We start from the raw sequence: 17,300 nt of genomic DNA, 5'->3' as shown, positions 1-17,300 counted from the left end.
TGGATCTGAAAAGGTAGTGGAACCGCCGTCCCCTTTGCCTATCACGAGAGTAGCCAATCAGACGTGCCGATACTCGGTTGTTTTTGACTTCATTGAGTTAATAGGATGAAGATGGGTATTAGCAGATTTTCTATTTTATAACATCAATAACATACTTGAGTACTACATAGTACAAAAAATCTGGATCACGATACGCATATTTTCTAAGATTGTAGTTCTCCTGCTGTGGACGGTGTAGAGCCATGAAAGCCGCCTGTAGACGGAAGCTACGGATTTTCCTTCCAAATGTGATCATTTTTCTGTTCGTGTACCACATTGATAGGTTCCATCTCCGACTATTTCTACATTACAGTCGGAAGTGGTGGAAATCTATAATCATTTTCGGTTTCATGTTAGATCTCCATAGACAAGAGCGCCAATCCTGGGGGGGACGGTGACATGGGCACCCCAAAGCTCATATGGGCCCCTGCATTATATTTATGAGTATACAATATTTGACATAACTTGAATGCAATTTGTATTAAAATCCTCATGTATGCCATCTGCATCTGAATGGGCCCCCAAATTTACAGAGAAATCGGCGTCCTTTTCCATATGAAGCTGCACCCATGCTCGATCTTGTGGCAAGAAGTGGAAATCTTACTGAGGTAGGCTTCTTTACTACAGTTTCTAAAAAAAATCACTAAATTACTTATACACGAAAATGAAGTTTCCCCTCCCATGGTATGCCCACTAGACTAAAGAAGACACTGATGATGAGAAATGAATGAAATAGTCGGAGGAAGCCGTAGAACCTGAGAAAATCCACTCACACGGTATTTGTCCACCACAAAGCTCACTTGGCGGAGCTGGGATCGAACCAAGGACCCCATGTACACTCCGCATAAAAAAATTGCGACAGCTAACGCCGTGCAGTTACGCCACCCAATATACATCTTCTTATCCAATAATCGTGTCAGGTAAAGAGACCACCTCTCTCTCCTCCTTTCTTTTCTCCCATACTAAAATTAGCTAACAACATGAGCTCAATTCTGATTTCAAACTGTACATGTATTAGTTTCAATAAAATGAAAACAAAACCGAGACGAAACAAGATTCATAAGTTGATGTAGGGAGAAACTGAAACACACACAATGAAAAATTGAAACAAATGGATGTCTATTACACAGAGATTCAAAACAAAAATGAAGCAGAGAGAGAGAGAGAGAGAGAGAGAAAGAAAGAAAGAAAGAAAGAAGAAGAAAAAGAAAAGGGAGAACAGATAAAACTGTGGAATTCAAACGTACTAAGAAAAGAACCTAACATTATAAAGTTCCGTTTCCAGAAATCCAACAGTATAGAAATAACGTTTGTTTTCACATATTTTTTCAGAACTGTTCGAATATCTAGAGCATGCTTTAAACATTCATTATGTCACTTTCACAATGGATAACATACTCAATTTCCAGTAGAACTGTATAACTCCGAGACACATCTAGGATAATGTCAAAAGTTTAACACACATGCTTTGTTTCCGTGTAGTTCGATTGCAAATTCGGTAGTGTTCATTGGATGTACTGATCCAAAACACACTGTAATATACCCAGTTGATAGCGTTAGTCATATCCTCCATTTCAGACTACTAAAGTAAACTGAACAAAAAAAAAAAAAGAAAAAAGAAAAAAGAAAGAAAGAAAGAAAAAGAAAGAAAGAAAGAGAAAATTGAAGAGTGCTATTTTACTGCTAAATTTCTATCAGAAATACCTTATATTTAAAAGTCCAAACTGTATCGTAATGAAAAGCTACAACTGTTGGAAAGCAAAAATTTATGTTCCTCGTGTTTCGAATTTCAACGTGAATAAAACAGATTGAATTATAGGGTGGAAACAAATTTTGTGTCCAACTAATATAAATAAAATTCTGTTTTTAAATAACCAAAGAGATTATCATTTTCTAGTCTTTTCCAAAGATTTATCTGTTCCGAACAAAATGGTGTAGTGTTTCTTTCTGAGAACGATAACACGAAAAGTTCATACTGCAGATCAATGATGTCTTTGAAATGTCCTGGTAATTCCCTTTCCCTACCAACATTCGTAAATCGTCTCTATTATGTTACAGGTGTTTGCGTCCACATTCTTATGTATTGCTTGTCCAGTATGATAAATCGATTCTTCACAATCACTTTGTAAAAAAAATTAACTGTGGTGTGAACAGCATTTGAACCTATGTTAGATAGCTGTATTATTCAAAAGGTTATTACATTACCAGTACACTATCGGGCCACCTGATATTCCAAGCCAAATATTATTTAGTTTAACCCTGACCTTTGTAACGAAGCGGTTCCTTACTGTAATGTTATTTGCACCAAAGTGCACAACGAAATTAATTTATTCGACGGCCTAGAGGGAAATTAATGTCCACTAATAAAGCAAAAACATACAATCCAGGAAAAAATAGAGAAATAAAACATATTTTGCAGTAATTTCACCGTGCAAGGTCAAAAGTGCGATAATAATAATAATAATAATAATAATAATAATAATAATAATAATGATAAGCTATATTATAAAATTGAAAGTAACTATGTTTGTTTCTCCTAATCTCTTGAACCAACCAACCGATCTCGATCAATTTTTTATCATTGATAAGGTTCGGGCCTTGGAAGGTTTCTTACCATTTCATTTTAACGGTAGAACTTAGGGATGGTGGAGGGGAGAAGGGTTCATATATAAAAATGAATAAAACATAATAACACTTGAACCACCAGACCTATCTCTATCAAACTTTCAACATAGATAAGGTTTGGATCTGCGACGACTTTTATCATTTCAGTTTGACGGTGCAACGTAGGTGTCGAAGAGAGGGAGAGATATGTAAAAAAAAAAAAAAAAAATGAAAATGAAAGTCACTGGCTCTGTGACTTCATCACTCTTGAACCACCCGACCGATCTCGATTAAATTTTCAACATAGGTGAAGTTCGGGCCTAAGATGTTTTTTATCTATTTACTTTGACGATATAACTTAGGGTTGAGGAGAGGGAGGAGTTAAAAGAATAAATAAAACTTGATAACTCGTGAAACAAAGGATCAATCTCGATCACATTTTCAACATAGGTGAGGTTTGGACCTGAGATGATTTTTATCATTTTTCTTTCACGGGAGAACTTGGGAAGGGAAACGGAAGAGGGAGATATATATATAAAAATAAATAAAATTTAATGACTCTTGAACCTACAAACAAATCTCGATCAAATTTTCAACCTAGATGAAATTCGAACCTGAAATGGTTTCTGTCATATCACTTTGACGGTGTAACTTAAGAGATGGGGAAGGGAAGCGACATTTAAAGAAGAACGAAAAATGACCGGTATTAGTGGCGAAAGTATAATTTTTCGAGTCGCTGAGATTAACAGTGACACATTTCATGCTGTTTAGATCCAAATTCAGCCCCGCAACTTGGAGTAGGGAGACACATTAAAAATAATCGAAATAACCAATTTCAATGTCGAATTCATAGTTTTCCAGCTCGTTGAGATGAATAATGACGCTGCAGATGCCGTGCCCCACAACATAAGGTGGGGAGGGGATATATAAAACTCATCGAAAACGACCGATATCAAAGAGCGCTTTAGTAATACTAAACAGTGACTGAATAACGGAACACATTACTATTTTCTCTCAATTTAACTCAACGAAGCGGGTAATTGATAATAATAATAGTAATAATAATAATAATAGACAACTACTGTAAATGTGAAAATTTATTATTATTATTATTATTATTATTATTATTATTATTATTATTATTATTATTATTATTATTGATCACCTACCTTTGAGCGGCGAAATTACTGCAAAATATGTTTTATTTCTGTAATTTTTCCTGGGTTTTATGTTTTTCTTTATTAATGGACTTTAATTTCTCTCTAGGCCGTCGAATAAATTAATTTCATTGTGCACTTTAGTGCAAATAACATTACAGGAAGAAACCGGTTCGTTACAAAGGTCAGGGTTAAACTAAATAATATTTGGCTTGCAATATCTCGGCCTGATAATGTGCGGGTAACGTAATGACCTTATGAATAATACAGCTATCTAACATAGGTTCAAATGCTGTTCACACCACAGTTATTTTTTTTACAAAGTGATTGTGAAGAATCGATTTATCATACTGGACAAGCAATTCATAAGAATGTGGACGCAAACACCTGTATCGTAATACAGACGATTTACGAATGTTGGTAGGGAAAGGGAATTACCAGCACATCCCAAGATATTGATCTGCAGTATAAACTTTTCGTGTTATCGTTCTCAGAAAGAAACACTACACCATTTGTTAAACAAAGTTTGGCTAAAGCAATCGCTCGTGTAGTAGTAGCGTGCTGGACTTCGACATGGAAATCTTGGTTCGATTCCCCATCAGACAGTATGATTTTTTTCACATAAAATAATGGCTGCAAACAGAGATTCATTCTCTGATGGAGAACTTAGAAAACATCACTGGCGATAATTTGAGTAAACAGTGTGTGCGTTCTACACCATACACTGCAATGATAAGTATGTTTCATATTTATATTCGTCCCCCTCCCTCTCTCTCTTTCTTAACGTTTCCCTATCCTATCTTTGCATCTTTCACTTCTCACCCTTTCTCTCTATCACGCACACACGCACTTCATGTTCCAAAGTTAAAACGGAGCAAGAGCGCGATATACCTGGTCTGGAGAATCTAATTAACTTGGAACTTCGGCGTCGGCGTCGTGTTTTTCGTGCTCTGGGGATAACATCTCCAGTCCTGGTCATCTCTGACAGAAATACTGTTTAAACGCAAGGAAATAAGTAAAATCTCTTTTCTAATCTCTGGGTTACCGAGTCTCAGTCGAATTACCGGGTCATTACGGATTTGAATCCTCGACCCATTGGTGATCTACATCAACCGACTGACACGATGATCCGTTTGAGCTCTTAACGTGTTCATTCTATCTGTGCAAATTATGTTATGTCCGGAAGAGATGAAATCAATTCTGGATGTTCGGAACAGATAAATCTTCAAAAAAGACTAGAAAAGGATAACCTCTTTGGTTATTAGAAAACAGAATTTTATTTATATTAGTTCGACACAAAATTTGTTTCCATCCTATAATTCAATGTGTTTTATTCACGTTGAAATTTGAAACATGAGGAACATAAATTTTTGTTTTCCAACATTTGTAGCTTTTCATTACGATATAGTTTGGACTTGTAAATATAAGGTATTTCTGATAGAAATTTAGCAGTAAAATAGCACTCTTCAATTTTCTCTTTCTTTCTTTTTCTTTTCGTTTCGTTTTTTTTTCAGTTTACATTAGTAGTCCGAAATGGAGGATATGACTAACGCTATCAACTGGGTATATTACAGTGTGTTTTGGATCAGTACGTCCAATGAACACTACCGAATTTGCAATCGAAACAATACACACGGAAACAAAGCATGTGTGTTAAACTTTTGACATTATCTTAGATGTGTCTCGGAGTTATACAGTTCTACTGGAAATTGAGTATGTTATCCATTGTGAAAGTGACATAATGAATGTTTAAAGCATCCTCTATATATTCGAACAGTTCTGAAAAAATATGTGAAAACAAACGTTATTTCTATATTACTGTTGGATTTCTGGAAACGGAACTTTATAATGTTAGGTTCTTTTCTTACTACGTTTGAATTCCACAGTTTTGTCTGTTCTCCCTTTTCTTTTTCTTCTTCTTCTTCTCTCTCTCTCTCTCTTTCTCTCTCTGCTTCATTTTTGTTTTGAATCTCTGTGTAATAGACATCCATTTGTTTCAACTTTTCATTGTGTGTGTTTCAGTTTCTCCTTACATCAACTTATAAATCTTGTTTCGTCTCGGTTTTGTTATTTCATTTTATCGAAACCAATACATGTGTAGTTTGAAATTAGAATTGCGCTCATGTTGTTAGCTAATTTTAGTATGGGAGAAAAGAAAGGAGGAGAGAGAGGTGGTCTCTTTACCTGACACGATTATTGGATGAGGTGTGTATTGGGTGGCGTAACTGCACGGCGTTAGCTGTCGCAATTTTTTTTGATCCGGAGTGTACCAGAGGTGAACGCTATACCACTGAGTGACCGCGGTTCCAAAGTACTTATACCACGAGTATACCTTACTTTACCCCTAACTAGAAAAAAATTCAATCTTCTAATATCTTCATTTATTTTCTATTTTCCTAGAGAAGATAATCTAAGAATGCACAACTCTTTTTACAGAAGTTTACCTTACTTCATAACTCTCTTTGAGTAAATCTTATCTTTTTTCTTTCTATCTGTTCGTCAAGTTCTTTCTAATATCTAAAATTTTCTAAGTAATCTCGTTTACACGGACTATCATAACGATCACCAGAAACCGACATATGTCTTCAGAATACTTTCTACACAAACTCGCTTACCTAGGCTGTACGCTCTGAACACTCTCTCAATATCTCTGGAATAGCTTAGCTACTGTAGTAAGGACTAAGGTTAATCTAGAAGATGTTGACAGAGCTTGATCATAATCTCAGATTTATAGTTGAGAAATAACAATTAAACTTTCGGTTGCGCATTTTCCTAATATCGGATATTAGACCCTATAGGTGCATATCTTACAAGTGTAATTTCAATCAAGTTTCGAGCAATATCTTAAAAAAAAAAAAAAAAAAAAAAAAAAAAAAAGAGAGAGAGAGAGAGAGAGAGATTCTGATAATATTACTTTACATCCTGTAACTAGGCCCCTACAACTATTTCTCACAATAAACATGAATTTCAGCTTCAAATTATTAATTTTAGCATTTTAGATTCGAATGGCAATGTTATCCTCTTCGTATTACTCAAACGAATTTCACACACCTGCATACATCCATGTAACAAAGTGGAAAAATTCAAGTGCATAGCAAGAATATGCTAGACAATTTTTAGAAAATTTACTGATTAAGTAAATTAAGAAAGGAAGAATGATACTTAAAGAACTTCGCGATTATTTTTTGTGCTATATGACGATCAAACTAAGTGAATGTATATGAAAGAGGACTGACTATATTACATATTATTTTCGCTGCCAATATTTCTATACAGTGTATAAAATCTGTATTTTGTTTACAAGTGTAGTATTACTGGCGTGAAATCATGACAAGTCCTATAGAAACTCGTATGAGTGCGAAAGTAACGTTAAGATAGGCGGCTGCTTGTAAATGCATCCACTAACCTGCTCTACTAACATAACCTACCCTATCTTACTAACCTAATTGATGGAACCAACTAGCAGGAATTGGTGCTTGTTTTTGGCACGAATAATTGTTTTTATGACACTGTAATTTATAGATATTATCAATCTGCTCACAATTATTCGGATGTACACTAAGATAATAAGAGTCTAGAGTGCATTAGGATATTATTTAATCCTAAATTCAAAATAGCAAAGACAAGTTTTAAAAAGTAGGATACATAATATTAATCTGCACGGAAAACATAATACATTATGTTAACTACACATTTACTATTAATTTGTTCCCTTACAGATGCACACAAATATAAGGATGTCCACTGTCATCCACAGGAGGCAAGTGTCTGACTTTATGTAAACGAAGCCGTATTCCAAGAAGAATAAATAAAATGGTAGTTCGCCTGCTTAGCACCAGAATTCGATGGAAGTTCCAACGCGTAGTATGCACTTGCTCAATTTCTGTCGTCGCTAATAATTTTGCTTGTGTGACCTATAATGCAAAATCCTTGTCACCTCTTGCGCTGTCAGACAAAAGACAATATTACAGCTCAATTATTCAATCATGTCCACCGGAAAGAGTTATTGAGTCGCCATTTCCTAACGTCGATATACCAAACATAACATTAGCAGATTTTATTTGGAGCCATGTTGAGCAATGGAAGGAGAAAATAGCTATTGTAAGTAGTGAGCTTAAGAACTACAGTAGTTTCAATGTAACATGATGTGTCTGTATTTAGTTATCAAATTATTCAGTTAATTCTCAATAGTTTCTAAGAAAAATACGCCGCTTTATAATAGGGATCCCAAGATTTAGAAAATGGGCGGTTGAAATACAGGCAGGGTTGAAAAAAAATCACGTTTTTTTTTAAAAAGAAAAGAACGTTTTTTATGTTTAAAACATGTTTTTTGTTTAAAACGTTTTTAACGTTTAAAACAAAGTACATTGTTTAAAAAAAACGTTTAAAATGTTTATTTTCCTTAAAACAATAATCTAAATAGGCATATATATATATTACATTTTTACACGCTTACAGGTATTCCTTGCCATCTATATTCAACCGTTAGATCAAATTTTGAGAACTTCCCTAATCTCGATCCGTCCAAATGTTCAATTCCGGAGAAAGAAATCGGCATTTTCCCGATTTCTGTTCACTGAATATGTAGTTTCTTTGTGTTAGGTTCTACTGGTCGTCTGCATTCTTAATCTGCAGACCCATTGACGCAACTGCTGTGTCATGGCTTTAAACCTCAGTGGCTCAGTCCCTAATTAAGGCTGGAAGATGGTTTTGGAACCAATTTATTCCTGAAGAATGCAGCTTTCCACTGGTGTGAATCTTATCTATGTGGGGGTACCATGTGGCGGTGGGAGGAAGGTAAATATCGTGTTCTTTTGTTTCTTTTTAAACGGTTTTTTGGGAGCCATTCCCCCTCGTGAAGGATAGATTCATAAAAATTGGTACCGGTACGGGAAACAATGAAGTAGGCCACTATCGTGTATTTGTACTTCTTGCTTATATGGGGGAGCAGGGAGGGGGAAAAGTTAGTCAACTTTTGGAGTTTCAGTTTTTTGACGTAAATTACATTTATTTTTACAACAAACATTAATAGCTCAGCTCAGCCCCTAATTAAGCTAGATAGATGATTTGGTACCAAAGTATTCCTGAGGTATGAAGCCTTCCGCTAGTATGCATTTTATTAGGGATGGACACGAGTCGAGCTAAAACTCGACTCGACTCGAACCTCGAAGCAAATTCGAGTCGAGATTCGAGCCGAGTCAAAGGGAATTTTCTCGAGTCAAGTTTCGAGCCAAGTCACTGTTTTGAGGTCGAGTTTCGAGTCGAGTCGAGTTTGCTAAACGGCTCGCTCGTTTAGCTCGTTTTAACTCGTTTTGAAATCATGACCTGATTAGACTGGAAAGCGAAAGTCATAAGAAATGTAAGCAGTAATATGGAACATTTTTAGTGTTGCTCAGAAGATGGGACACTGCTCGCATCTCGTCTCGACTTGATTAGAAAGACGACTATGGATTTTTATAACGAGACAGCTTCAAATGAGAGCACCAATGTAAACACCAGTAAATAGTGTAGTCCTTACCACCAAGGCTGAGACCTGCACGATCTAACTTTTGAGCCGAAGCAGAAGCCCAACCCAGGTTAGGTTAGGTTAGGTTAGGTTAGGTTAGGTTAGGTTAGGTTAGGTTAGGTTAGTTCGGTTCAACTGAGGAGCAGCTCGAGCCGGCTCGGTTGAGATGAGGCACCGATTCGGCTCAGGTGAGCCATCGGCTCGACCCAGCTCGGTTGGGTGAGCTGTTGGCTCGGTTCGATAGTGAATGAGCTGTGCGCCGAGCCGCTAGAGCCGTTGAGAACCCGAACCGAGCAGGTTTGAACATGTTTGGCCGAGGCAGTCTTAACTTTTAACAATTTTTGGATCGAGCCTGGATACTTGCTCCTCCGGAACTGAAACCCAGAACCTCGTGAACGATGTCCTTGCCTCCTTGACTTCACCTTTTCCGAGGTCAGCGGTCAACTAGTTTTTAGTATTCAGATAGAAACCGCCTATCATTCATGTTTATACACGCTGGTATTGTTATAATAATAATAATAATAATAATAATAATAATAATAATAATAATAATAATAATAATAATAATAATAATAATAATAATAATAACTTATAGTAATAGTAAGTATCATTGATAATAATTATATCGTCTATGTAGGATACTTGAAGAAAGTACTTGAAACTACACACAGCTAGGGATGCATTCGAGTCGAGTCGAGTCGAGATTTAAGCCTGTCTCGACTCGTCTCGAGAAAATGTTGTCTCGACTCGAAAATATGTTTCTGTCTCGACTCGTGTCTCGACTCGACAGTCTCTGTCTCGACTCGACTCGAATCGTCTCGAAATTCGAGTCGAGACAAAATGTACGAGTTAAAATATACGCACACATCAGCCAGACCATCATGACTACCTACCTAATTGTCAGTATGTCGACTTTTGGCATGGATAAAAACGGCGACACGTCTTGGCATACACGCAATGATCCTTGATAGGTCGCTGGCACCACATGTGCTCACTCAGGTCACCTAATTCCCGTAAATTCCGGGAAGGGGGGCGATGTGTTCTGACATCACGTTCAATCACATCCCACAAGGGACATCACTCAAATGTCCGGCTCCAATTTCAATGAAACTTTTTTTGCTGATAGAAGGCATGTATGCATCATTACTTGTGATGACAAATTTTTGCCATGGTTCATGTTTTCTATTTTTTTTTAATAACTTTTAAGAGTTGTGATGTGGTTATTAGAGATTACCACAGAAGTCCCTTACTACCCTTTGTAAACGGAGCGTTAATGAAGAAAAGTGAAGAAAAACCATGTGGATACATATAAGTCTTGGGGGGAAGTCGTATGGTAGATACGACCTTGATGGCAGCCATCTTGAAATCCGCCATTTTGAATTAAGGTCAAGTTTTCAAAATGGGAATAGGGTAATATGATACATAATTTCGGGCTAGAATTTAATTAGAAAAATAATGGCGAGGTTAGTTTTAAGATACACCCATTTGGGGGAAAGTTACCGGCATATTAATTGTTTTTACTTACTGTGTGCGTAAGACCCTTCTTACTTTCGTCTCAAGACCTGTAAATCGATCGCAACGGCAGAGCCCGGTTTCGCACTAGTGTTTAGAAATCTTTAAACTCACTTGAGGCAGTATTTGTGGATTATTGTATTGTATTTTGCCTTTAATTAAATTTAAACCCACTTCATGATCTTGTGTAAAGTATCACTAAAAGAGAATTTCTGTTTTTATGGAGAACGTAAGCATAGCAATTATAAAAGGTGAGTAAGGTGCGTATGTATTTATAAGAAAGTTTATTTTACGAGTCTTTTGTGGTTCCGCCAACCTATTCTTTAGTTGTTGTTTTTTTCAAAATACTCATATCTCATAAATAAAAGAGCTATTATAAAATCTCTTACCACTATTCTTTAATACTTATAAAATTTTATTTATTGTAAAAGCACTGGCGAGATATTTCTTATCGCCCACTAAAATTATGGTGGAGCTCCTTCGTGGCTAACGGTTAGCATACTTGCCTTTGGCGTGGGAAACCTGGGCTTGATTCCCGGTGGGAGTTCATGAGGTTCGGATTCCACGTTAATCAGTAGGTCCACGTCTCACATAGCCTCGCTGCTGAACGGGACGTTAAAATCAGAATCAATTCAACTCAAAATTAGAGTTTTGACTTTATTATGATGTCATTAGTTTAAACGCCCAACTGCCCAGTAATTATAAACATTGACTACATTATAAAATTGTAATTTGTGACGACTAAAATATCAGAAATTAAAGATTATTCTTTGGGTTTTGGAACATTTTGAAAAACGTGAAAAACTGGTACTGCACCGATACAACACACCTTTTGGATTTGTCATTGTGTAAAGTGATACAAACTAAAGAAGAATTACAACTTTATGAAATTGTATTAGGACTTATTATTTAGAAATAAACACCAAATAAGTGTAATAGTTCATATCCGTATCAAATGCCAAGTTTATGATGAATCAATTACACAAAGTATGATCCAAAAACGCTCATTGCAATTTGTTCCATCCTTCAGTCGAACCAGGAACTGAAACATAAAGAGTGACATTTTCTTTTTAAAGATACTTTGTCCAGCTAAGTATTGTGAAGGTTTATGTCAGTAGAAGGAATTGCATTCCATTATACAAGCGCAATTTCACAACTTTATGTACACATTACTAAATATCGAACACCCTTGTCCATATGATTAGCGTACACGTCTTTGGTGCGGGAGACCTAAGTTCAATTTCCGATGGGAACTCGTGTGCTTCTGAACCCACGTTAATTTGTAAGTTCACGTCTCATATAGCCTTGATGCTGAAAGGGACACTAAACTCTAATCTAATACTAAATACAAATATTTAAAGAAAAATGATGACGCACCAAGATGACGTGAATTTGGCTATCAAATCCATTTTGTGTTTTCAGTTATTTTCTAGTAGTATTTTTTCTAGGCATCCTTTCAAAAGACAGTGATGCAAATTTCGTAACTGCGAATTCCTGTTAGAAGCCATGAAATTATCCGATTAGATGCAAAATTTCCCGTCCACTAAAATAGATACCGTAAATTTACAATATCTAACAATAAATAATTTTGAAAGATATCGCTTTCGAGGGAAAAAATGAAGTGAAATCTTTGAGTTTTACGTCCCACGGTTATGATGATGAGAAATTAGTGAAATCGTGGAATGAAGAAAGTGGGAGGAACGGAAGAACCCCGAGGAAACCTACGCACACGGTGTTTGTCCACCACAAAGTTCACTTGGTACGAGCTGGGATCGAACCAGGGTCCCCAAGCACCAGAGGTGAACGATCTACCACTGAGCCACCGCGGCCCCGCTTTAGAGGGGCCATGACGTATAGTTGAACTCTTCTCGTAGTATGAAAGGCATTATTTATAATTATGCATGATAGGATCACAAACAAAATTTAAAAATATTATGTGCACTTTCTTTTAACAAACATTATATTGTCTTTTATGGTGTGGAAGGGAATGTTATGTTCGAAAAAAAAAGTCCTTAACACGATTCTTGTTGCTACACACTGCATGTTTCTAGCCACAGAAAAGATGCAGCGATAGGTAGGCTATTTTTCAATTGCTTTACATTAGCTTGATGTTTCAAGTCTTTTGTGTGTTTCTGAAGTTCACTTTTACCACAAAAGAGCTCAATATTAACATGTCTTACATAGCTTTGGTTCGATTCTCAACACGGACTGCAACTACCCGTTAAATTGTGCATCCGAAAGGCACTCTTTGTTAAACCTCACTTATCACCGCTCATCTTAATAATATATATAACTTCACCTCGAAGCAAATGTTGCATTTCTCTCTTTCATCCTAACACAAAACAAAACTAACCACAGCTGTGACACGAAGGAGCTATTTCAAAAAGAAACAAGCTGTGCTTCATAGAGATGTGTACCAAATGATAGAAGTATAAAGTATTGTTTTCTTTCCTGTTTATTGATATCAGTTGGTGTTCTTAATGAGTTTACTCATTAGTTTAGAAAGAGTATATAAGGAATTTGGACATATGTTGTACGTATTCTCCTGAGAAATTGATGAGACCAGAAAAATTATAAGGACAGATGGAATAGGTTTAAGCGCATCTACGTGACTTTATCAAATATTTATTCTCCATAATGGTACCACGCGGAAAACTTGGTATAGGCCTACTTTTATCTTTGCCTCCCTCTGTTAGCTGTGTCGTATCATATATATCGGATGGTTTTGATATTTCTTCTGATCATTAAAACAACAATGGTACCTGTGTGCGTGCAGAAATGCAAAAGCACAAGGTAACTTCCTATTTGTTTTGGAAACAACAAACCCATTTCACGTGTGAGAGAGAAATTGAGCACAGCGAGATCGGGTGTTTACTCACGGTCAGTTCGCAGCAGGAGTCCATGGTAAAAATTTGTCTATCTCGAAAACACTCGCAAAACCTTACAAATACAAAAGACTGCGCTTCAAAGAAAGTTTAGACACAGATGTTTCAATTTTCTTTTAGCATCGTTCTTCAGCAAAAGAGTCGGTTCATTGTATTCGAAAAAGAGAAGGGAGAAAGGGTGAATTTATATTTTATGTGGGGGGTAACGTTGTAAGTAGTATAAACAATACATACCGCTTCCGACTCTGTACGCATACACTAGTCGCGGAGTTCACACACACACACAGAATCAGAGTCCTCACACACCAAGGGTGAGAGCTGTGCCACTGAGTCACAGCGGCCACGGGGTTAGGTCGAGTCCACTTTACGTTCATAGTTTCTTAGTACATAAATGTTACGATTATGAAATAGATTTTCCTTAATGAGCTGCATAAAAACAAAAGCTTTCGAAATGCATTAAACAATTAGCTCTATTTGAGTGTGAACTTAAAGTTATATCAGAGTGTAAATACGGATACGCACCAAAGCTCGAAAACTTAATACACTATTTCTCCTATATAGTCAGCATGTATCAAGCAATCATTCAGCTTTCATTTGAGAGGATGGAAATCAAAGGCCCCTGAACAACTATGTTACTAATGTGCGGAATGTATTTATCTTACAGTGAACTGCTTTGATGCCAAGTGGCCTAACTCCAAAATTGAAATTTTCCAGGAGTGAAAGTTGAAGTTCAATATCTCATGAACAATCCATATTTCTTTTATGTTGGGAACCAAAACCATAACTACTGTGTGTATTTCATTGTTTTATAACTTAGTGTTTACAAAAATCCTTTTAAAAAATACCTATTCATAGAAGTGGATGGTACATATCTGTACTAGTTCTTGGCATCCAAGCAGTCCATTTATTGTAATACTAGCTTAATATACCCATTCTTCGCATGGGGGCTGTATTTGGAAGTCAACACCTGTGGAAGTATCACCATTCATTTCAGTGACCGCGAAAACTATGGATTTGACACTAGTATCAATCAATATGGGCTATTTATACATGTCTCGGTATTCCTCACCCGCTGACACCCGGCCCGCATACAGTAGTAGCTGAATTTGCAAGTCATCGCTGATGGAAGTGTCACCATTGATCTCAGCGACCGTGAAAACTATGGATTTGACACTAATGTCGATCAATTTGGATTACTTTTACTACATGTCTCGCTAAACGCCCCCCTGAGACCCCCTGGTTCCAATTTTGACAAAAACGCTTCGCCTTAGACTGGGACCTGGACCAAGGTATCCGTGACCAAAATTTGGTAACTCTCGGTCAACTTGTCTGGTCCCCAGGTCGGTCCCAGTAAACGTCCCCCCGAGACCCCCCTGGTTCGAAATTTAAAAAAAACACTTCGTCTTGATCTGGGGCCTGGACTAAGGTACCCGTGACCAAATTTTGGGAACTCTCGGTCCACTCGTCTGGTCCCCAGGTCGCACAGACAGACAGACAAACACACAAACAAACTCTTTATTTTATTTATATTAGATAAGATATACTATGTAAAATAGTCTCGTATCATAATATGTGATATACAACAAATGTTACATTATATATTATCCGTAGCTCGTGATATGCTGCAACATATTAAAGCCTCAGAATAGTTGGGCAAGCGAATAATCCACAAGTTACGTAACCCTATTGCGTTCATGGGAACGAAAACACAATAATTATAACTATGCTAAATTACTATAGACTACCAACTGCTCATTCAGAGAATTTATGAAGTTCACTCTATCGCAATAGTTTTATACAAACTAGATTTAGACTACGGATAATAGCTTTATACAAACTAGATAATCAATTATTATTATTATTGTCATTATATTTGCAGTACAACCAAATACAACGACATTAACTATTAGTTCTAATTAACTGAATTGAGCTGAAAATTAAATCTTGATGTTTAAAGATTAACTATTAATTTTATGCGTTCTGTACCTTTCTAAAGGAATAAAAGCTGGAATTGGTTTCAAGGATGTTTCTGAGTGAATACTTTCTTCAAAATAATATTAAAAATTATAGAAAGATTTTCGAGACATTCGAGTCGAGTCGAGATTTTTAAGAGCCGTCTCGACTCGACTCGTGTCTCGACTCGAAAATTCGAGTCGAGAAATACGTTTGTCTCGACTCGTCTCGAATTTTACAAAGTGTGTCTCGACTCGAATCTCGACTCGAATTCGAGTCGAGTCGAGTCGAGATTCGAGACATGTCTCGACTCGAGCGCATCCCTACACACAGCATTTGGCTCGATTTGGCTCGACTCGACTCGAAACTCGAGTCGAGTTGGAGGAAATTTTTCGAGCCGAGTTCTCGAATTGAGCTCAATGATGTCGGTTTGGAGTCGAGTCGAGTTTCAATGAATACTCGCTCGTGCATATCCCTACATTTTATGTATGTAGGGGGTATTTATGGACGGCGGAGAGAGGGATGATGAAGTTCGTTTTTTAAATTTTTCATCAGATTTTGGAGGCCATTCCTCCCCCTTTGTGGTACATCCACTAAAATTAGTATGTGAAGCAGTGAAGTAGTCCCCTACATGATAGTAACCTGTATATGTACTTGTGTTTATAGAGGAAGAGAGGGTCAAATTTGGCTAATTTACATTTAGTTTCAGAACGGTTCCATATAAGGCAAGTTATATTTTACTGAAGTGGTCTAGAAGCATAATTCTTGTTCGTATACATGATGTGTGCAGCAAAAATGAGTTGCATATGGACGTGGTACTGTCCTGGGGGAGGGGATAGAATGTCTAATTCAATGAATGTTTTTCTGCCCATTTTTTAAAAATACTTCCTACATAAAATTATTTCATTACGCAACGGCAGCAATGGCTACCATTTCTTATATTATTGTCACAAGTATGTGGCGTACACATTAGCATCATTTTGTCAGCGCAGGTGACTGCAAGAGTTGCGAGGTCCCCGCAAAGTCAATATTTTCATATATTTTAATGATTTTTATGCCCGTTCGTTTCTACAAATACGGCGAGGATTTCACGACTGTTATCTCGTTGGAATCTTTGGTCTATAAGCTTTCCAACTGTGTATAAATCATGACTCTGTGATAATTAGGAGGGTCACCAGAGCCCCGAACGTGAGAGTCTACCATTTTGTTAAAATCTCTGGCGGGTGACTAAAGGTTAATTGTGTTGTTATGCCGTAGACACTAATCATTGTTAGCTATCCATGTTGCAGATAGAGATGTATCTTGAAAACGGTTTAGTTAAAAAAAATGTCATTTGGTCCTTGTAGGCTAGTCACTGCTCTTTTCTATGAGTTGTATTGTATTTATAAGGGTATTTCTTCTAGCTTATGATGTGAGAACTGTTCATTATTATGGAAATGATAGTGATCAAAAAATACTCAAGTTTTGAATTTATGAATTTGGAGCTTAGAATAGTGTATAGTGTGTTTAACCTCAGTTATTCTTGGAAATTAAGAAATGTTCAAATACTTCACTTGAATTTCTGTTGGTTTAGTTATACGCACATTGATGTACAGAATTTCGTTCAGTAATTGCTATTATAATAAGAATATAACTCTGCTTGTA

General features: G+C 36.6%; 1 protein-coding gene across 2 annotated transcripts in view; it reads left to right on the top strand.

Moving 5' to 3' along the window:
* Positions 1-17,300, top strand: part of LOC145660538 (uncharacterized) — a 235,908-nt gene that overhangs the window by 73,986 nt on the left and 144,622 nt on the right. For both annotated transcript variants that reach the window (XM_081725730.1, XM_081725729.1), the window contains exon 2: positions 7,520-7,901. In XM_081725730.1, the coding sequence (XP_081581856.1) occupies positions 7,614-7,901 (288 nt within the window). In that variant the 5' untranslated portion in view covers positions 7,520-7,613. The remainder of the gene's footprint in view (positions 1-7,519; positions 7,902-17,300) is intronic.

The sequence above is a fragment of the Thermobia domestica genome, chromosome 9 (genome assembly GCF_964235325.1).
Source record: "Thermobia domestica chromosome 9, izTheDome1.hap1.1, whole genome shotgun sequence".
Classification (NCBI taxonomy): Eukaryota; Metazoa; Arthropoda; class Insecta; order Zygentoma; family Lepismatidae; genus Thermobia; species Thermobia domestica.
Note: the sequence above shows the minus strand (reverse complement) of the source record. Positions and strands in the feature narration are given on the sequence as shown.